We start from the raw sequence: 20,148 nt of genomic DNA, 5'->3' as shown, positions 1-20,148 counted from the left end.
ATGATGCGCTTGTGTATTTTCTGGGTAACGTATGGCACACCTAGTTGATACAGTCTGAGTGTGCTTCCCTAGGAGCAAGAGGCAGAAGAGTAGTAGCTCGAATTTCTTTACAAATCCAAATTCTTTTGCAAGTCATCACTTCCATAGCACAGAAGAAATAGTTACGCATATTTGAAAAACAGAAAACAAACAGTATGGGTATAAGAAACAGTGTGCTCAAAGAGACAAGAAATATCTTCTTAAGGAATTGAATGTGGCCCTTCCCATCTTTCATGGAATTTGTATATTCACAGTGTATAAACAGAGCAAGAAAGTGCAAAAGATCAAAATCAGCATTTGAGATTGGAGGAGAGACGAGGCAGCACTGGGGTGTGTGACCATGGACAATGCGGGAAAAGGAAGCACTCCCCTGATACATATTGCTGGTGAGATAAGGGAAAGAGAGAACATGGATTTTAGTAACCGCCAACAGAAATAAAGCCCAACAAGGAAACTGCTTAGTGGGGCGGGGGGGGAGAAATCTAATGACAGAGTGTTCAAAATTCCCCTTCTACTACAGTCACTGCTGTGCTCAAAAAAACCCAAAAAATTAGGTCAAGATCAAATGAGTGTCTGGGGGCAAAACCGAACCAGAAAAAGAATTTACATATCTAAGTCACCTGATATGGAGCAGCAATTCAAACCCAACCTTTCTGGAGCGGAAAATTCATCTTAACGACTTGGTGAGCTTTCTAGCTTTCTTCAGGGTGAAATACTAACTCCTGATCGTCACTGTCAAACAGAGCTTCAGCTCCAGCTGTTATGCCACAGTGACATGGGTGCTCTCTCAGGAAGTCACACACGCGCTGTAATTTTTAACTGTGCCCCCAGGTGCCCAACAGACATGAGACTCCTTTTTTCAATCGTTTTCAACATGGGAAGAAATCTTAGAGTGGTCTGAGGACACAAGTGCCTTGTACTACTTTCTAGCTCACTTTTAGTGACTAGTATTCAGTCTGTCTCAACAAGAACATCAAGCCCTGATTAATATTATCCCATCGTAAAAGAGAACAAGCATACACTTCAAGTGGTGTACTTTGCCTTTACTCTCAGGAATAATAAGTGCAGGGATGAGAGGAGGAAACTCTGTTGCTCCTGTCTCTATGCATTGTAGCATCTATGACGAAACCAGAGACCTGGGAGTAAAGCTGCTAGCGACAGATTTCACTTACATGTATTCTGAAGCTCTACAATATAATACATCCTGAAGTATTTCTAGGAAAAAGTAAAAAAAAAAAGTGTCTCTCCTTAGCCCAGATTTTTATAAACATTAACTGTATTTAGCTTGCTTCAAGTTAACTGCAGCTATGGAAGGAGGTACAGCAGTTCCATAGCCTCTGAACAAAAGGCAGAATAGGCTTCCCCTTCTACCAGAAGCTCAAGGCAGCGAGGGGAAACAGAAAACTACCTTTGTGCTTTTCTACCTGTGAGGATGCAATACAGAGATAAATTAAAAGGAAGAGAGTCAGTCAGGGCTGTCCTGTCTGGGGCCATTGCATAGACTCCACAAGGTTGTTAACAACTCATTCTGCATTTGGGCTCAGAGCACATGATCTTCCCCATCACATAAGATGTGAATCCATGAATTAATAGAGTCATAGATGTGTACGTTAAAACACGAAACAGGCTGCAACTCAGCACTAACTGACATAAAGGCAAGAAAGTGGGATATGGGAGAAAAAATTATGAAAGGAGGAAAGGCTCACGGAAAAAAATAGCTTCACAGTATGGATGGAAAGATGCAGTGGAATTAGAAAATCTGAGACAAGTTAATCACAAGGCAAGAAAGGGAAGGGGCAATCTGGAGTGCCAAATAAATTGACAGGAACAAGCGAAGAGAAGAAGTATCACACAGTTAGGGTGGAAAAGTAAAAAATGGTGCAGAGAATGCCTTCAGTGTATCTTACACCAAGTAACATTCAGACTGTTTTCTCTGTCAGCACAGATATTCTATAAACTGAAATTTATCTACCACATTGCGGTGAACAAATACTTTATGCCAGATTACACTGCATTTGCCTTTTCCTTCTGAAGCTACCAAGTTTCCAGAAGCAGGCCTCTGGCCAACGAAATTGTTGTTTGTTTTTTTTAAATAAAGAACAATCAGCATATCTGTCTCTATGGGAATTCTTTTATTGTACCACAAAAAAAAAGTGTGTTTTCCCATGTGACTTGCAAAAAGAAAAGAAGTTTCCAAGGGGAGAAAACAGAAACAAAATTCAGCTTCAAAATACAGTCCCATGATAAAAGGATAAGCCACTTCCTGTAATGCTACATTCAAGTAGTTAACTAACAATTAACCACGGTAACTGAAATCTGTCTCCCACACTCATTTTCACACAAGAAAATTAAAATGCCTAAATAATCATACTAAATGGGGTTGTTTAAAATAAAGTATCAAGTAGATAAATGCTGAGTCTCAATCATCTGTTTTCACTTAAGAGTGTTTAAGTCTTCTTTAGTGTGAAAATGCTTGGCCTGAATATTATAGCAAACCTCTGAAAAGAACTATGAAAAAAGTGGTGATAAATCATAATGGCACATTCACAGAAGAAATGTAAAAAAATAGCATATCTCCACGCAAATCAATGTACTTATCAGTATTGCAAATCCTACAGCCAGGACAATGAGACACTGCTTCATAAGGAGTACTGCTAACCCTTCTCAAAGAAAAAGGTCGCATGAAATTTTATTGCAAATCTTTCACTTTAAACATATGTTCCACTCCTGGACCTTACTTTCTCTCCCAGCAATACAGCCCAACAAAGAGTATATTCTACAGCATACACACTTCTGAGAACCAGCTGAAAGGAATTCAGTGACAGATGCTACCCTCGCAATAAAGGTAATGTAAGAACCTACTTAACTTCAGATAGGAACAAAAAAAAGCAAGCAGAATTCACATTTGCATTCAGATGATGCTCTTCAAGGCTAGGGAGTGAAAACTTGCTAATTCAGATCACCTTGAGAAGGAAGCAGCACGTCATTTTCTCATGGTGATGCACACAGAACAACAGACTGGGGTCCAGAAATACCAAGCTACTCCCAAGCAGGTTGATATCGCCACATGCCTCTAATTTTTTCTTTCACAAGTAGACAAGACGTTATTTTTTGCCATTAGCACCTGGTCATGTTTCAGAACTGGCCATTTTCTGCTCTCTCCAGGATACTCAGCCCAAGCACAGTCCTTTGATAGATTCTCAGTGAATTTCTGCGCTTATAGTTAGCACAGTTGAGACACCGAATGAGAACATCTGGTTTCCAGAGTAGCAGCACAGTCTAGAAAGCTTTCAAGTTTGCAAGAAATCTGAACTATTTTCAGTTTCCTGACCATTTCAAGAGACTAAGTTTAGAAACACCCCATAGACCAGATATCATGGAATTATTCAACAATTGTCTAAAAAGCCACAGATTCCATTCCATTTGCTGAACACATATGGCACCAACTGTTCAGCTGAAACACATTTAGTGTTGTGAGGAGTTTTAAATATACCTGCTTTGTCATGTATTTTCCCAGCCCCTTCAAGAAGCAAGGATAAGGTCTATTCCTCAGGAGGGGACCCCAAAGCTTGCACAGTGCAGATTCTTGCAGTAACGAGGAAGTCAACCAACCAATGACAGGCAACAAGAAGAACAGAATGACTAGGGAAAGGCTGACAACAGAAACAGATTTTTAATTTATCAACTGTAGTTTCAATTTTAAAAAAAATTACTTCACAGCTGCTTCTTCAGTGGATACTACATTTATGTGGACCACGACTATTTAATAGTCTATCACCATCAGCAACATTTACTGATGGTGCTGATATCTGTGTGAGACTAACACAACAAATTGTGTCCAAAACCCAGAATAGAAATAAAGTTGCACAGAACTTTTCTTTTAGGGTGTCGTTTACAGAACGGATAAGTAGCTTTTACTCCTTGAAGAAAACATTTACTTTGTAATATAAAGAATTTGTGTAAAAAAAAATAATTTTAAAAATTAGAATATTTCAGAATTACCTTCTCAGCACTATTTTAATAAGTGCCTCTTAATTTCCCTTTGCTGCAGAATTGTTCAAAGTTAGAGGCAATAAATGCACTCCAGAATAAGCTCCCTCCTTCCTGGATGGCATTTGATAGCGCACATTTTTCCAGAATCTTGTATTTGGTGAACAAGATTTCTCTGAGAAGTCCCCTTTCCATTGGATAGCTCCATGTTTTTGCTTAATGTATCTGATTGATTCTGGCATGCTTGTGTAGTCCTGTATTTCATCCATTTCTATAAGAATCACTTTAATCCCATCACGAATGAGAGCATTATACATAGCTAGTTGTTGTTCAGAGGTGTCTTCTAACAGGTAGCAACTAGATGTTTCTGATCCCAAAATAATCATCAGTCTTCTGCTTTGCTTAAGGGTTTCATCAGCAACACTGACCACAGCTGTAAGCAATGAAGGAACGATCAAAGTTTGCATTGAAACTTTACAACTGATGTTAAATATTTCTTAATTTTAAAATTGCATATATACAGAACAGTGGCTAGCTCAGAGAACTGGTAGGTTTAAGACCCCCAGCTCTCATTCACGATTCATGATTTATTGCATTAAATCTCTGATAAAAATTGTTTTCTTTAGTCCCCAGGAGCCGATACCATTCAAAGAGCCTCAACAATATTATTAATGCTGCCGAATCCTCATTTGTTCATCGCTAAAAGTAAAGTGGAGACACTTATAACATCAGAACAGAATTTTTTGTAAGAAACCAACAAAATTTAAAATAAAGTCCATTGGAAAAATTATCCATTAAAAATAAAAAAAATATAACTTTATTTTCCAAAAATAGGTGTTTTTAAATTGTACATATAATCTTCTAACCTGAGAACAATGTGTCAAAAGACAATCTATTAACTCTACTAATTAAAGCGTACCTTCTCCCGGTAAATCATCCCTTCCTAATATAAAGAGATTGTATCCACATTGTTGTTCTAAAACATCAGGGAGCATTCTACGAACAAAGGTTTCCAGACGACAGAAGCTTCTGCCTCCACTGCTCTTTGTGTACAGGACATATGCATCATAGACTTTCCCATCTAAAACAAATACAAATGTTTATATTAAAAACTAAAAATTAGGAACATGACTTTATTGCAAGGTTTCATTTTGGGCTGTTTAAAAATAGTAATGGGGGACTGATTTACCTGTCTGACAAAATAACATCAAAGTACTAAAACACTCTACAAATCAAAAGAGAGATGACCAGCCACAGAAGCTGACCTCTTTTTCCATCACTGGGATGGATGTGCCAGCAAGTGAGCTGGGTGCAGGACCTGGGACTTGCAGGAAGGAGCCCCAAACCCCAGAGGTGTCAGGACGTTAAGACAGCGTCCTCTTGCAGGACTTACTTCACCACCTCTCCTGAAACGCACTCAACAGCACTTATCTCCACTTCTGACTAACCATGAGAGAGGGCGGAAAATGGCAACTCCTTCTTATAATGATTCTGTGAGGGAAAGGCAGGTAGAAGAAAAGGCCAGAAGGCAGCTGGGGTTTTGAGAGTTAAAATTGCATTATAAACAGGAATGAAGAAACCAAACCAAAATCAGATTTAACTCAACAAGTTTAGCTCAACAAGCTACAAAACATAGTTTCTTTGATATTTTTTTTTCATTAGAACTTTATTAAAGCATTCTGGGAAAACAGAACTGTTAATGGAAAGTTGAAATTACTTTTCTATGAAAACATTTACTCATGGATGTTCTATCTCAATGCATATAATCCATTTACTTTCAAGCTATGGGGAACTTCAGACAGTCTAATTCTGGGAGCTGCCAAACAAAATACCTATAACGTTGCACTTACTGCAATTTTTTCCCACCTGCCTAATGTATTTGTCTACATCACAGCAATAAAAACATAAGAAGAATCACAGAATACAGAACTAGTATTATTTTTTCTCTTTGGCACATAACCATAACTGACAGAATTTAGAAGAAAAGTGTTGGGTAAAAGGAGAAGTTGCAAAAAAAAAAAAAAAAAAATCAACAAACCAACCCAAATTCCAACAAAATTAATCTCTGAGAAAATGAGAGTCTGATTTTCAATATAAATATTTAATGCATGTCTTTAAACAGCTAGTTTACAGAATGTAGCTCTGCTGACACCTATTGATCATCATCAGAGTGACCAAAAATTTACATGTAAAGAAACTACTTAAGAGAAAAGCAAAAAGCAACATGCGAATTTGGGGGAAACCTGTAGTTCTTTCTAACCTATCTCACCATGACTACCTTCAATAGTATGCAGCGTTTATTGCCTCAGCTATGATTACGTATTTTACCCATACGACTGAAAAAAAAACCCCACCAAAAAATGTCTTTATGCATATCTGAAAATTCCTCAAGGAAACTCCACATACATTCTACTAAATAATCACATTATTGCTTAGAAGTAATGGACAGTGAAAAAAAATCAAAAGGCTAGTTACACTGACATACCTGGTCATACGTACATACCTTCCTTACTTGCAAAGGCACAGACAGAATTACGGTACCAAAGCACCAAGTCAATCTTGAAAATCTTGTAGATTATTAAAGTAATAAATGTTAGAATTAACAAAGAGACAATTCCTCCAGTCAGCCATCTTCGTATATCAGGAACTGCACAAAAACATAGATTTATTTTTTTTTAATGCTGAATTTATCCAAATCTTATTGTTTATACAAATGTAATACAAATTCAAGTATCGTGCTTTTCACTTCCATTTGCCTATTATTTCAATAATGACAAATACAGTGCTACAGTGACTCCTCCCCTATGCACAAGTACATGCATACATACAGTAAATTGTAATCCATGGGTCTTCTAGCGACGTGATATCAAAACTTCTAGCATTTGATATCAAAACCCATCCTGGGGAAGCCAAGACAAACACAAGCCTCAAAAATAACAGTAGTTCTTACCTCTGTGTTTTAATATAATATAGGATGCAACCTGCCCAAAGGCATTTGAAGCTTGACAGACAAACGGTTGTTCATAATCTTCACTATTCACTTCCGAAATTATTAGCTTCAAAGAATGCATAGGGCGCCCATCATGAGAAGTTTTCTCCCTGTCCAAAGGGCAACAAATAGAGATATAAAACCACAGCCCTTTCTGGAATGGCTTCATCACTGCAGCTGCAGCACAACAATGGTTGTTTCCATCTGCAAATCTCAACCATGCTTCAGAACAGACGAGCAATTACACGGTATGAAGGAAATCCAAACAACATTCAGGCCTCTTACTGACATTTAGCATAGACTTTGGAAAACATCAAGACGTTATCCTATCTACAGCTGTGTTTCTCCAAAGGAATATACGGTTTCTATAGGCTGAACTACAAAAATATACCTTACAAACGTAAGCAAACCCTTGTTACGGGCTTCCCAGGCCCTGTAAAAGTAGGTGCAAAGAAAGAAATTCCACAGTGTGACATGACCCAGAAAGAGGCTCTGGTACAAGGGCACCACCTTGCAGTGAGCAGCTCTGGGATAGGGAAGAAGGACATGAGAAGTGGTGACCCGCAGAAGACAACACCAACTCACAGTGTGATTCCTGTTGCGGGGAGTGGAGTCTAAACTGCTGCTTCACCCCAAGGATCAGAACAGACTTGTAACAGCTAAAGTGTCAGGCTGCACCATTAAGAGACTCAGATTATCCCCCATACATCATACAAGGGCACAAAAATGCTCATTATGCTGCACATTCAGTTCATCATGTGTACCATGATGTGACTGATGTATGAACTAAACGACTTCTTAACCACCAGCAAAACCAGTGATACCACTACCTTGTTAACAATAGATCTCAAATGCAAAATGAACGAGTCTACTTAGCCAAGCGCTATTCTTTCCTGAAAACATATTCTAGTTACCATTTGAAATGCAAAATCAAAGCTTGAAATATATCATAAAGGGCCTATATAGGAACACATGAATCACTTTCTAAGCAAAAAGTAACAGTAATTTGAACACTGTAACAAGGAATGAATGAATCAACATCACTAATGCAAATGACTAATGGTTGCAAAGAAAGCCTGTTAAGTGCTAGGAAATACAAAAATATAGCACAGCTTTTATTTCAATTCAGTGACCGTGTGCCTCTGCATTATGGCCGAATTGTTTATGTCATTACAATTTTTTATACAATTTTTTTATATATTACAATATATTACTTTTGTATAGAGTTTTCTCTTGGTGAGCGCTCCAAGAATTCAGCATTTTATTTTCCCCTTTGTTTTATGATGAGGACTTACTTCTCACAACTGTATTCTAACTTTGAAGATAACATTTTCATTTTTTTGATCAGTTTCTCGCTCATAGATAGTGCTTGAGAATTTACAAAAATGATCACATTTTTTCTTCATAGCACCACCATGAGACCAGGGCTGACAAAAAACCTGCAATTTTTAATTCCCAACCTATCATACCTAAGAAACTTTCAGATTACCTTTTGCTCCAATTTTAGTTGCCTTTTCAAATCAGGTCTAATTTCTTCTCTCCTAACTCCATTTAACCTGCTTTTCACTGTCACCTTATTGCCCTTCTCATGCTTTAATCAGTCCAAGTCCGTTTTCCTCCCAAACCCCAAACTGTCCCTGGAAATCTCTCTCACCCCACTAAGCTTCCATACAAATGCCCTCAATGAAGCCTTCCATTAGCTCTTCAGCTGATCTCAGTTATGCTTCTGTAACTCAAGGCTCTAAAATCTGGAAGTCTTTAAGTCTGTAAACCATGGATTTCACCTCTTGCAACCTTTCAGAGGCAGATGTGAAGGGAAAGGAGGACACAGAAGAAAGAGACAGTCTGAAGATCATGGGCTAGGACATGCTTAATCCAACTGAAAGAGGTTCCTGCCAGGCCAGGGCCTGCTCAATAGAAACCGTCTTACAAGACCGTAAATCAACAAAACACCTTTTCCCAAGGTTGGAAATTACGACAGATTTTCACAATGGCCAAAAAGTGAAGTCCATGTGCCTAGTATGTTTCAAGTTTCTACTTCAAAGCAGAAAATGAATTAGAGGAGGCAAGCATTAGAATTTTTTAAAAGAAAGCTATTTAAGCAAGTGAAAAATATTGCTAAATATTTTAATGTGAAAGGGAGAAAGTTCCACTTTGGCTGCCAACATGACATTTTCTAATCTGAAAACATACTTACTCATAATGAGTTGCAAAAATTCTGCTCATATAAAATACTTCAATATACACACCGTTGCCTGTCCAAAACACCTCATACCCCTCAGCACCTGTTGTATTGCAATCCACTGTAACCTGTGAGCCTATAAAATTGTGTTACAAAGCGAAAAGTTAATTTCTGTACTTTAATTAAAGTCTATACAATTCTGTTCACAGACTCCCACGCAGACCAGCTAAGGAAGGTCCCACACCCTTACAGAAAAGTTACTGTATACTGGATCTACATACTCTGTGATCTGCAGGTTCAGAAAGAGATTGGTAGGATGGAAGAGTCTAAATCTAGGAAGAAGACGCCTCTCTCTGGGCATCACTTTCCCTGTAGATTCAAAGATGGATCTGTTCTTAGAATCTCTTCCAGAGTGATGGAAAGCAACAGATGTTACAGAGAATCACTTGGGCTCCCTACAATTTTCTTCACATCTGAGAAACTTCCCTAGGACTTTGTAAGCAACATGCCTTGCCTCCTTCCCTCTCACCCCCAAACACCCCTCCTTCAGGAGATCAACACAGAGAAACTAAGCTGGTCAATGAACTAGTTTTTGTCAAGAAGCAAAAACAAGAAAACACAGAGTATGGCACTCCTCGAGTATAAATTTTCACTAGGATACAAAATCATATTTTCTTATAGAGAAAACTACTTACCAAGTTCCACTTCAATGGAGTTGTTTCTTGGGTAAGATATTTCGGGGGGCTTTTTTGGTGGGCTCACTAATCAAAAGAAAGGAAGTGCTTTTCAGAAAATGTGGGGCAGTTGCAGCTCTGTAACCCAAGTGCAACCTAAAAACCCCTGTCTTATGGACAAGGTTGTCAACAATTTTACAACAGACATCACTCAGTACTGGAAGTCTCATATCTCAGGTAGTCATTACTTCTGACTTGAAGATAAACTATTCTTCACCCCACCTCTTCCAAAATGCAGTGCCACAAACCTCCACACATTCATAGTGGACTGGCTATTCTACAGCATAAAAATCCTGTAATATGGCATGCACAGGTGTCGAGAAAGGTATAGGCAAATATTTACAGTATTACCCCTCTACAATCTGGATAGCCTGTCACCAGCACCCCACAGATATAAACTGGAGCCAAATACTTTTAGAGCGCAATGCATCTATTCTGGACTTTTACTATTATAAAGGGGAAATTTGATTTCTGTACTCTGGTGAAAGGCCTTACAACTCTTGCCACAACACTATCTAAAAAGAAGTATGACACATTTACATTAGGACTAGGTATATGATGGCCTGGAAAGCTTATTTCTCTCTACAGGCTACAACGGGAGAGTAATCAACAGGTGGAGACCTAGACATCTACATCAAAGATGTCTCAGCATGACTAAACGAATCCCAATTTGGATGAGCTGAACTTGGAGGGACTGAACACGCATACCATTTCCAGCTGTCTCAGGCAGCTGTAGGACGATTTAGAACATTTCCGATCAGATATTCAAAGTTGAAGTTCCTCCATGGCCACAAATCAACAGAAAGAAATCATGAAGTATCCCTTTTGAGGCCCCTATTGAAGCACACAAGATTGCCTCAAATGCATCCTTCCCCTTCTAAAAACTGCACCTGCACTATTGTTTGGACCCCAAATCACCCATTTTAGCGTAGACTTGCTCAGCTGGAGACTTTAAAAACAACTGAGCTGCCTTCAGTCACTTATGGCAAAAGAGTGATATTATTTTGCTTCTACTGAATAATGGGAACTGAAATTACACTGAGAGAAGTTCTAGGGACAGATTTTAAGACCAGAATGATCATTTAATCTGATCTGACCATATGTTCCTCATATTTTGTTTATCCACATCAGATACATATGACATTGTATGAATATGATATTCATATCATACATACACACATAGACACATACATACATATGTATGCATATATATATATACACACACAGAGAAGAAACAGGCAAGTACAAAAAAAGACCATTAAATAGTAATGCAATCTATTAGTAAACCTGAAAATGTCTTTCATCAGTTGGATTGTAAATACAGTATTGGCATTTCATACCTTGACACAGCACAGGTGTGTGACACAGCACCTTTTCAGTGATCCAATATCAACCTCATAATGCTGTGCTAGCAAAGGAGTTTGCCTTTTACAGCTAAGCCTTTTTTATATTTTTTTTTGTTGTGCTGGTTGCCCCCTGACATAAATCAGGGTCTACTGAGCTAGACACACAATATCAGAGATCAACAGTTCTTGTGCTGGGGAGCTTAAAACCAAAAAAGAGAAGAGACAAAGGTTTGAAAGAAACAGATAGGACACACAGAGTCAAGATACTGCAACAATTTGGGCTGGTTTAGTTCCTTGTTCTTGCAGCAAGAAGATAATCATAGAATCATAGAATCATCCAGGTTGGAAGAGACCCTTGGGATCATCGAGTCCAACCATCTACCCTGCTCTACAAAGTTCTCCCCTATATCATATCCCCAAACACCACATCTAAACGTCTCTTAAACACATCCAGGGATGGTGACTCAACCACCTCCCTGGGCAGCCTATTCCAATGCCCGACCACTCTTTCTGTGAAAAATTCTTTCCTAATGTTCAGTCTAAACCTACCCTGTTGGAGCTTGAAGCCATTCCCTCTTGTTCTGTCATTAATTACCTGTGTGAAGACACCAGCACCAACCTCTCTACAGTGTCCTTTCAAGTAGTTGTAGAGAGTGATGAGGTCTCCCCTCAGCCTCCTCTTCCTCATACTAAACAGTCCCAGCTCCTTCAACCGTTCTTCATATGATTTGTTTTCCAGGCCCTTCACCAGCTTCGTTGCCCTCCTCTGCACTCGGTCCAGCACCTCGATATCTCTCTTGTATTGAGGTGCCCAAAACTGGACACAATACTCCAGGTGTGGCCTCACCAGTGCTGAGTACAGGGGCACAATCACCTCCCTACTTCTGCTGGTCACGCTATTTCTAATACAAGCCAGGATGCCGTTGGCTTTCTTGGCCACCTGGGCACACTGCCGGCTCATATTCAGCCGCTTGTCAATTAGAACCCCCAGGTCTCTTTCTTCCAGGCAGCTTTCCAGCCACACTTCCCCAAGCCTCTAGCAATGCACAGAGTTGTTGTGGCCCAAGTGCAGAACCTGGCACTTGCCCTTGTTGAAACGCATACCATTGATTTTGGCCCAATGCTCCAATCTGTCTAGGTCTCTCTGTAGAGCTTCCCTATCCTCCTGGGAATCAACACTCCTGCTTAACTTGGTGTCATCTGCGAACTTGCTGATGATACACCCTATGTCCTTGTTGAGATCATCAATAAAGACGTTAAACAGAAATGGTCCTAACACTGAGCCCTGAGGCACACCACTTGTGACCGGCTGCCAGCTGGATTTAAATCCATTGAGCACCACTCTTTGGGACCTTCCAGTCAGCCATTGCTTGACCCAGTGGATCGTATGCTCATCCAGGCCGTGTGAAGCCAGTTTTTCCACAAGAATTGTATGGGGGACAGTATCGAATGCTTTTCAAAAGTCCAGGTATACAATATCAACAGCCTTTATACAATATCAACAGCCTTTAATAATATGAAGGAGAGAGAAGTAAGATGGGCAGAAAAAGAGGGTGCAGCTACAGCAGAAAGCACTGTGCCTACCAAGCATTGCAGGGCACCTGTTTAGGGACCTTGGCAGCTGGTCTGAGTAGTAAAGCTTTGGCATACTGCAACTTTGATTTCCCCTGTTCAATCTTCAACACAGTAGCAACAACAGACAAAAATATGTAAGCTCTCAGTCAGAACTGTTTTCCCTCATATCTAGGTGAAAACTAATAGCCTTAAGCATGCCTATCCACAAATTGGGTATTTTAGCTTTAGTCTTTGGAAACCCGGACAAAAATTCAGAGCCACTGTTATGAACACAAACACAGTGAAATTATCTACTTACCTTCTACAGTCAGACTGACATCTCGTGAAATGTTATATTGTTTTCCATTGTAGGTAAACGTTGTTTCACATGTATAGTTTCCTTGATCATGCACATTGACATCGAAAATTATAAGATCACTGTTTGAGAAGGCAAACCTTTTCCCTTCCAGCAGCTGGCAGTCCTAAACGTGTGTAGAGAACTCTGTTAATTCATACTACTATCTCTTTGGGGTTTGTCTCTCTTTAATGCAATCTGAACTGTCAGTGGACCACTGCATAAGGATGAGCGCCTTGCAGAGGCTGAGAAAGAGTGAGGGTGGCAGAATGAAAAGCAAAACATACATGATTTTGGCCCTGAGTTTTTAATTCAAAGTTCATTTCCTATAGAAAACAACTTTCCATTTTAGAGAAATAAGGAAGTGAAATACAAGTATAAGGACTTGTGAAAGTATTCATCAATGACGGCTTGCTTAATAATTACACTTAATTTTTTAAGGTATTTAAATACTCTTGGTACCATATGGTCTGCATGAGTATCAGGGAGGAATGCTGCAGAATGCACTACGTTCTTGTAACAGAAAGAGCTTTTAAATAAGTATAAACACGTCGCGACGGAGGGAAGACAGGGACACTCAATATGAGTGATCAGCAAGCTTCGTTTATTGAATAGTATAGCCGTATTTTATGCTTCGTTATAATTAGCTAATACATATTCTGCAATACATCTTTCTGATTGGCCTGTCCTCCAAACTTCAACCCCGCCCTTAGTTCCTTCTTTACAGTTACTTTCATCCTCTTTTCCCATGCCAAGGACAGGGTGTCCTTGCCAGCTCAGCAGTTACGGGGGCTGAATCCGATGTTTCTCAAGTTCTTGCTCGGCCAGCTGGATCATGTCTACGCGACCCTTCTCAGCTAGCCAGTCTCCCACATAAACAGTAAGAAAAGGCATTTATTTAATGAAACAATATTAGGCACATAATGGATATGCCACCTTTCACAAATGTCATACTGCATTTGTTTCTGCACAGAAGAAATTCACTACAGTGTATTTCACTAGCAGATGCCACCTGGTGGATTCGTGGGTCAACGCCCCCTACATCTAAGCTGAATTTCTACCCTGTTAATCAAAAAACCTGTATACACCTTTAAAAGATAAAAAGTCTTAATCCTCTACAAATTTGTTTTAAAATAATTTTTCTCCCATTCGCAATAAATCTTTAGTTTTTCTCTTTACATTCACAAACATCAGTGATTTATATTTTAAATTATGGACAATTGCAAGACAGTACAAAACACAGCATTCTCACCTTATACCAACGAACAGGATGAATATTCTTCTCATTCCTGAAAAAATCCAAGTGTGGGCACACAACCTTTGCAGATGATAACGTGAATACCACCTCCTCTACAGCAAATTTTTCATTTAAGCATAAACCATCAGTCCTCTCAAAAACTGTTACTGTTGTAGACATTTTCCTGCAGTTTGTCAAATTTCTGCAATTAATATAACATAACTAAATTATTTGGAATATTTTCCAACTCAAAAATATATGGTATTCTTTTTGGAGAAGAAAGAGAGGATGAGAAGTTTACAGTTTCTCTAATAGATTTACTTTTGCCTACTAGGAAAAAAACACCAAAACTAGACTTACTTCCCCCAGCCTAAATTTAGTTTTTGTGAACGCACTCTCCCTTCTTCATTAGTACTTCTCTTATCCTCCAAATTCTACTTGCTTTCTAAAAGCTATTGCCTTTACAAGTAATGTAATTTTTTTTAACTTTCACCTTATGACACATTCATAATCTCCAGAATCTTCTAACATTGCAGGGAGAAACCAAATTAAATTCTTCTGCTGATGAATTCTAGAAAGTTTGTCTCTAGGCACAGCTGTCTGGTTACCAACTTTATACCATGTTAAGTTGTAGTCTCCACTTTCCAAGCTCTTCTCCAGTGAACATTTAATAGCAAGAGGCTGCCCATGAGGCACAAGACTTTGCCTCAACATCACATCATAGGCTTCACATTTCTCTAAAGGAAAGAGACAGACATTAAAGAAAACCTCAAACGCTGTGAAAGGATATACTGAACGTATTTCTTGATTCCATTTACAAAGTTCTTTGGAGTTTTCACCTTCATTCTCAAGTCATCTACTAAAATACAATTACAATCCCTTATCTTTACAGTTGAGAGTATTACTCAGTGATATACAGATATAGTTATGCCACTAAAATGAAACGCTGTTTTTTTAATGCAAACTTGACACTCAGTGGAATCTCTTCTTTTGCAGCAGACTGCCATTTGTATGTTTCAGTTCAGATGCAAATTACTAAAGTACCTGTATTTCTCAAATCTGTTTCATGCACATACACACAAATACACACATGCACACAGAAATTTCAAATTTAATTTTTTATTTGTTAACTTTGTTTAAGCGCAGTCAAAGTAAGTTTTAAGACAGGCTATGCTCTCAGTACCCAAATAACCTAAGAGGACACTGAAGTTAAAGTTGCTGTTGCACAAATATTGTTTGCTATGGAAATTTCAACTTACCCTTCATTTTATAAGAATTTAAAGAGGAATTATTACAAGCAGTCACCAATGAGCTCATTTTCTTCCCCCCTAACCCAAGGAGATTCATACAGGAAAGGAACCATGAGATTAATTTTCTTTTGTCAATATGACAAAAAAGGCACCAGCTCTGGATACCATGTTCACATTCCTAAGTCAGTATTATATTTATCTAAAATTCCTTGTTTTGTTAGAATATAAGAACAGCCACACAGAGTCATGTAATCGTCTGTCAAGCCCAAAACCCCATCTCTGATAACAACCAGTGGCAAAGGTGTAAGAAAAGAGAGTAGGATATGAGTAATACTTTGCTTTCATCCCCTTTCTTTCCTCTTATGTGGTGCACGAAAAATCATTCACTGCCTTTTATCATTTCTATGGGTATTTTCTTGTTATGAGAAATGACAAAGTAAACTTTCCCTCATCTGCCTAGTCTACAGTATTTATAGTTTTATAGACCTCCATCACATCTTCCCTTACTCGTCTCTTTTCTTTACCTCTGAGTCCTCATTTATTTAATGACTTCTCATATGGAAGCCAGCCCACATCAGACAAGACTGTCACTCACCTCTCTACCTTTTCTGATATAGTCTTTCTGAAATGGAATGACCAGAACTACAGAGTTCAATTGATTCACATTCACCACGGTGTTATACAGTAGCGTAATGAAGCTGTTTTCTGCTCTACTCCCCCAAAATTCTGCTTTTCTGACCACCACTGATGACTGACCTAATGCTTCCAGAGAGCATCCAGAGATGGAGTTTAGAAAAAACTGTCATGCACTTAAATTTGACTTTTCACAGAAAATTAGTATTGTGTGAAAAAATGTTTCACAAGACTTTCCATAGCCACCAAAAAACTTACCTACAATAATGAAATACAGAAACGCTGTTGTGATATTACATGAAAACAATGTTTTTGCTGTCATGTTTCCCTGCAGAAAAGTAAAGAAAACCATCAATTAGCAGTTTCCAATATAAATTTCCACAATTGGCAGTCAACATTTGCATTACAGTTAATACACAACACAGGAAATACAGGAATTGTCTTTGACTTCTTTTGAGCCTGTTGCCTGCTTGTTTTACCTGACAGCTGCTAATTATTATACTAGAAGAAAAAAAGCAGTGAACATTTCCTATTCAGCTTGTCAAGCACTCCTTTCGGTCTTTTTATCTATCACATTTCTCACCAGTTCTTGCTTTCCCAAGCTACAGTCTTAATGTCTCTACCTGTCCCTTAGATGGAATCTGATTTCATACTTCTGACCATCTTTTCCACCCTCTTCTGCATCTCCTCCAGTTACACCACAAACTGAGATGGAGAAGGGAAAACAGAACTTGCGCACAGTCTTTAAAACATAGGTGCACTAAAGACTTGTAAACCAAAAAAATAGTTTTTTCTAGATTTTTTCATAATAATTTCTAACAATCTATTTGTTCTTTGTGTACTACTGAGCATCAACCTGGTAATTCCATGGGCCTATGTAATAAAATACCAGGATCTCATCACTGAGTGTTAAAAATCAGGTAAACCCAGTCAGCCACTGAGCATGTGACGTTAGGATTTTGCCTGTACGTGTTAAAATTTTCTTTACATTTATCTACATTTACATTTATCTTCTGCTATTATTATCCAGTCATTCACTATCATGACATCCTTCGGCCACTCTTTGCAATTAACACCTCTGTGTTCTAGCCTGAGTAGCTCTGTATTGTTGGCAAATTCTGCCACTGCAACTTTTTCCCTCTGTTCAGATCATTAAAAATATATGCTGAGCAGAAGAGAGTTGTTTGAGACTCCACTAGTGATCTTCCTCCACTTGAAAAACTGAGCATCTATCTTTTACGTACTTATTTATATATGGGAGAATAAATACATTATGGCAGTCTGCTTCATTGACAGCTTCTGCTGAATGCCTTTTGGAAATTAAGGCAGATTGTATCAACTACGTTTCCTGTATCCAATGTGTTCGCATACAGCGGTACAATTCTAACATGCTTCTAGTATTTGTGAGCCATGACTTCCCTTTACAAAAGTTACTTGACTCCTTCCCTACATAATAAAATTCATTTCCACTGGTTCCATTCTTTAAAGCAGTGTCTACCGTGCTGCCTGCTACGCACGCCAGACTCACTGGTCTCTATTTTTGTGGCTTTTGATTGCTTGGGGAGGATAAAAAAAAAAAACATTTACCACTTTCTGATCTTTTGGTCTGGAAGCTGCTTTAAAGGAGACATTCACAACAAGAAAACACAAGTGAGTATTAGCCAGTCACGGTGCTTTGTTACTGACAATTTTGTTCTGTAACTGACTTTTACTGACTTTTCAATGTGAGATCCTTCCGTGGAAGATTAGCCATATGAAATAGTACTGGCACTGAAATCCATACTCTTCCAAGATGAACACAAATGCAAAAAAAAGTATTTATTTTTTTCCCCCTGCTATGTTCGTATCTTCCCATAATCTATCCCCTAGGGATTTTTTAATACCTAAATGATCTATTGGCTCCCAGGACTCTTTAGTAGGTTTCTTATCCCCAATGTGTTTGGAGAGGGATCTATTAGTTGCATGCCTCTGACATGTTGTTCCTTAACTTGCCCTGCCTTACTGCTTTTTTTCTATTCAGCCTGTCACAGTTTTTACGGCACTGTGAAAGGACAAATGCAATTAGTCAAACTGAATGATGAGCAGGAGAACCTCAGCCTGTTGTGAAGAATCTTTACTTGATCATCGATTTCTACAACAGTCAAAGATGACACTTCCGGCTGCTGTGTTCTACTTCATCAAACTGACTCAGAAGCGTGCCATCTATTGAGTCACCCACACTGCTTCTTGCAGTGCCTGCTTTCTTCCTTCTTCCCCTTCTCTTCCCTCCTCCCTCATTGCAAATTTCCGCTCAAATTACCAGGCAGGTCTTCTCTTGCCTAACTGTAGGAAGGAATGAGTCCCTGCAAGAATACCAAGCATATAAAGAAATACACAAAACTTTAAAATCACTGGAAGGGGTTTATAAAAACTCAAACTACCTTCACTATTGTGATGGACGTTAACTCCTAAAATCTCTAGTTTTCAATTTTAAAGATGATGAAAATATTATAATGGAAATAATTTAAAGAGAAAACAGGACTGAATAGACTCCACTTACAACTAGGTATTTTATGATTTCTCTGAATTTCTGTTTTTTTTAATAAGCTCTGTTTCATTACAGCGTTACCTTACTCGACTGTTCTGTCTCACATGTGCTTTTTCAAGCAGTTTTTTACCCCAGCAGTAGATTCAGTAGATGCAGCAATAGTATTTTGCCACATTCTGAAGTCTTCCAAAATCCTGCTTCTCTATAAATTCAATTTTCTTTCTATCTATTTAAATGTATAACTTGCCCTTTTGCCAACATGGAAAACCTGCAAATATTAATATATAGCCCTGTGTAAAACCAGACCCGTGAACTGCTCTGAAAAGACTCCTTCTTGTCTCTGGTTTTTCACAATGAAAAAACTTCCATTTCTGTGGAAGGTATACGCAGCAGCAAAATCAGGCTCTGCTCTGTGCGTGCATTCACATAATTCATCATGAAAACAACAAACATGACTGCAGAGCCAAGTGTAAATGTTTTTCTTACCACATTCCGCCATGATAAACAGCTAAATGTCTCCCTTTTCCCAGCCATTTCAACCACATCTTGAGCCTGCAATTGACCTGTGGAGCTTTACCACTCAGGACAGAATTCAACTGGAGCTATTTTTGCCCCAATTTTCCAGAAGGAAAAAAATTCCATGTATCTGAGACCATATCTGTAAAGTTTCACCCTGCAAGGAAATATTTGCATCAATTTAAAATAAAATAAGAAAAAGAAGACGACAAGCATCTGAAAGAGGTCTTCGCTGGTACACACACCCGAACTACATTAAAAGCACCCACAACAGCACATAGCAAAGCATAATTCTCATCAAAATCTGTGATTAAATTGGTACAGCCACCTTTTCCTGTACTCCTTAGTCCTTTCAAAGTTGATCTACTCAATTGAAAAAAACTAGTCTTATCAGAACTTTGAAGATTCACGTCTTTCAGTAATTTTTGCATACTCGTGGCACTTTTTCTTTGAATGACTTATTCAAAAACATGGACAGATTACAACATGCAACAGTTCTGTTCTCAGAACTGAAAGAACTAACAAGTCAGAATATCACACCATTTCTTTTACATAAGCCCATGAACACTTTAAATCAGAAAAAAAAAAATATATAAATATTACCTTAAACGCTTCTAGTAACTGCGAGCTACGCCATGCCTCTTCAAGAGAGCTTAATCAAGTGTCTCACTTCTGATCTAGGAAAAATTATTACAACAAATATGTGTATTCCTTTGCTGTTGAGGCACACCTAACTGGTGCTGAAGAGCCAGGTTAGCCCCACCACCACCACCGGGAAGTTGTCACAGCGCTGCGA

The 20,148-nt window shown here is 38.6% G+C and overlaps 1 protein-coding gene across 1 annotated transcript; it reads right to left on the bottom strand.

The window, feature by feature from the left end:
* Nucleotides 1-4,070: 4,070 nt before the first annotated feature.
* On the bottom strand, nucleotides 4,071-19,503 carry LOC141467049 (interleukin-1 receptor type 1-like). The gene is made up of 11 exons (XM_074151363.1): nucleotides 19,323-19,503; nucleotides 16,568-16,637; nucleotides 14,920-15,163; nucleotides 14,442-14,628; nucleotides 13,154-13,316; nucleotides 9,896-9,961; nucleotides 9,216-9,336; nucleotides 6,980-7,128; nucleotides 6,533-6,676; nucleotides 4,949-5,110; nucleotides 4,071-4,462 (listed from the first exon to the last, which is right to left on the bottom strand). The coding sequence occupies exons 1-11, from the start codon at nucleotides 19,368-19,370 to the stop codon at nucleotides 4,071-4,073; spliced, it is 1,746 nt and encodes a 581-aa protein (XP_074007464.1). The 5' UTR covers nucleotides 19,371-19,503.
* Nucleotides 19,504-20,148: the final 645 nt, after the last annotated feature.

This window comes from Numenius arquata, chromosome 1 (assembly GCF_964106895.1).
Source record: "Numenius arquata chromosome 1, bNumArq3.hap1.1, whole genome shotgun sequence".
Lineage (NCBI taxonomy): Eukaryota > Metazoa > Chordata > Aves > Charadriiformes > Scolopacidae > Numenius > Numenius arquata.
The sequence above is the reverse complement of the archived record's forward strand: the minus strand, read 5'-3'. Positions and strand labels throughout refer to the sequence as shown.

Coding starts and splice junctions, on each gene's coding strand:
- LOC141467049 (XM_074151363.1), bottom strand. CDS start 19,370: ATGGCTGGGAAAAGGGAGACATTTAGCTGTTTATCATGGCGGAATGTG. Junction 15,164..16,567: donor TCTGTATTTCATTATTGTAG/GTAAGTTTTTTG, acceptor TCTTTCCTTTAG/AGAAATGTGAAGCCTATGAT. Junction 13,317..14,441: donor ATCCTGTTCGTTGGTATAAG/GTGAGAATGCTG, acceptor ACACACGTTTAG/GACTGCCAGCTGCTGGAAGG.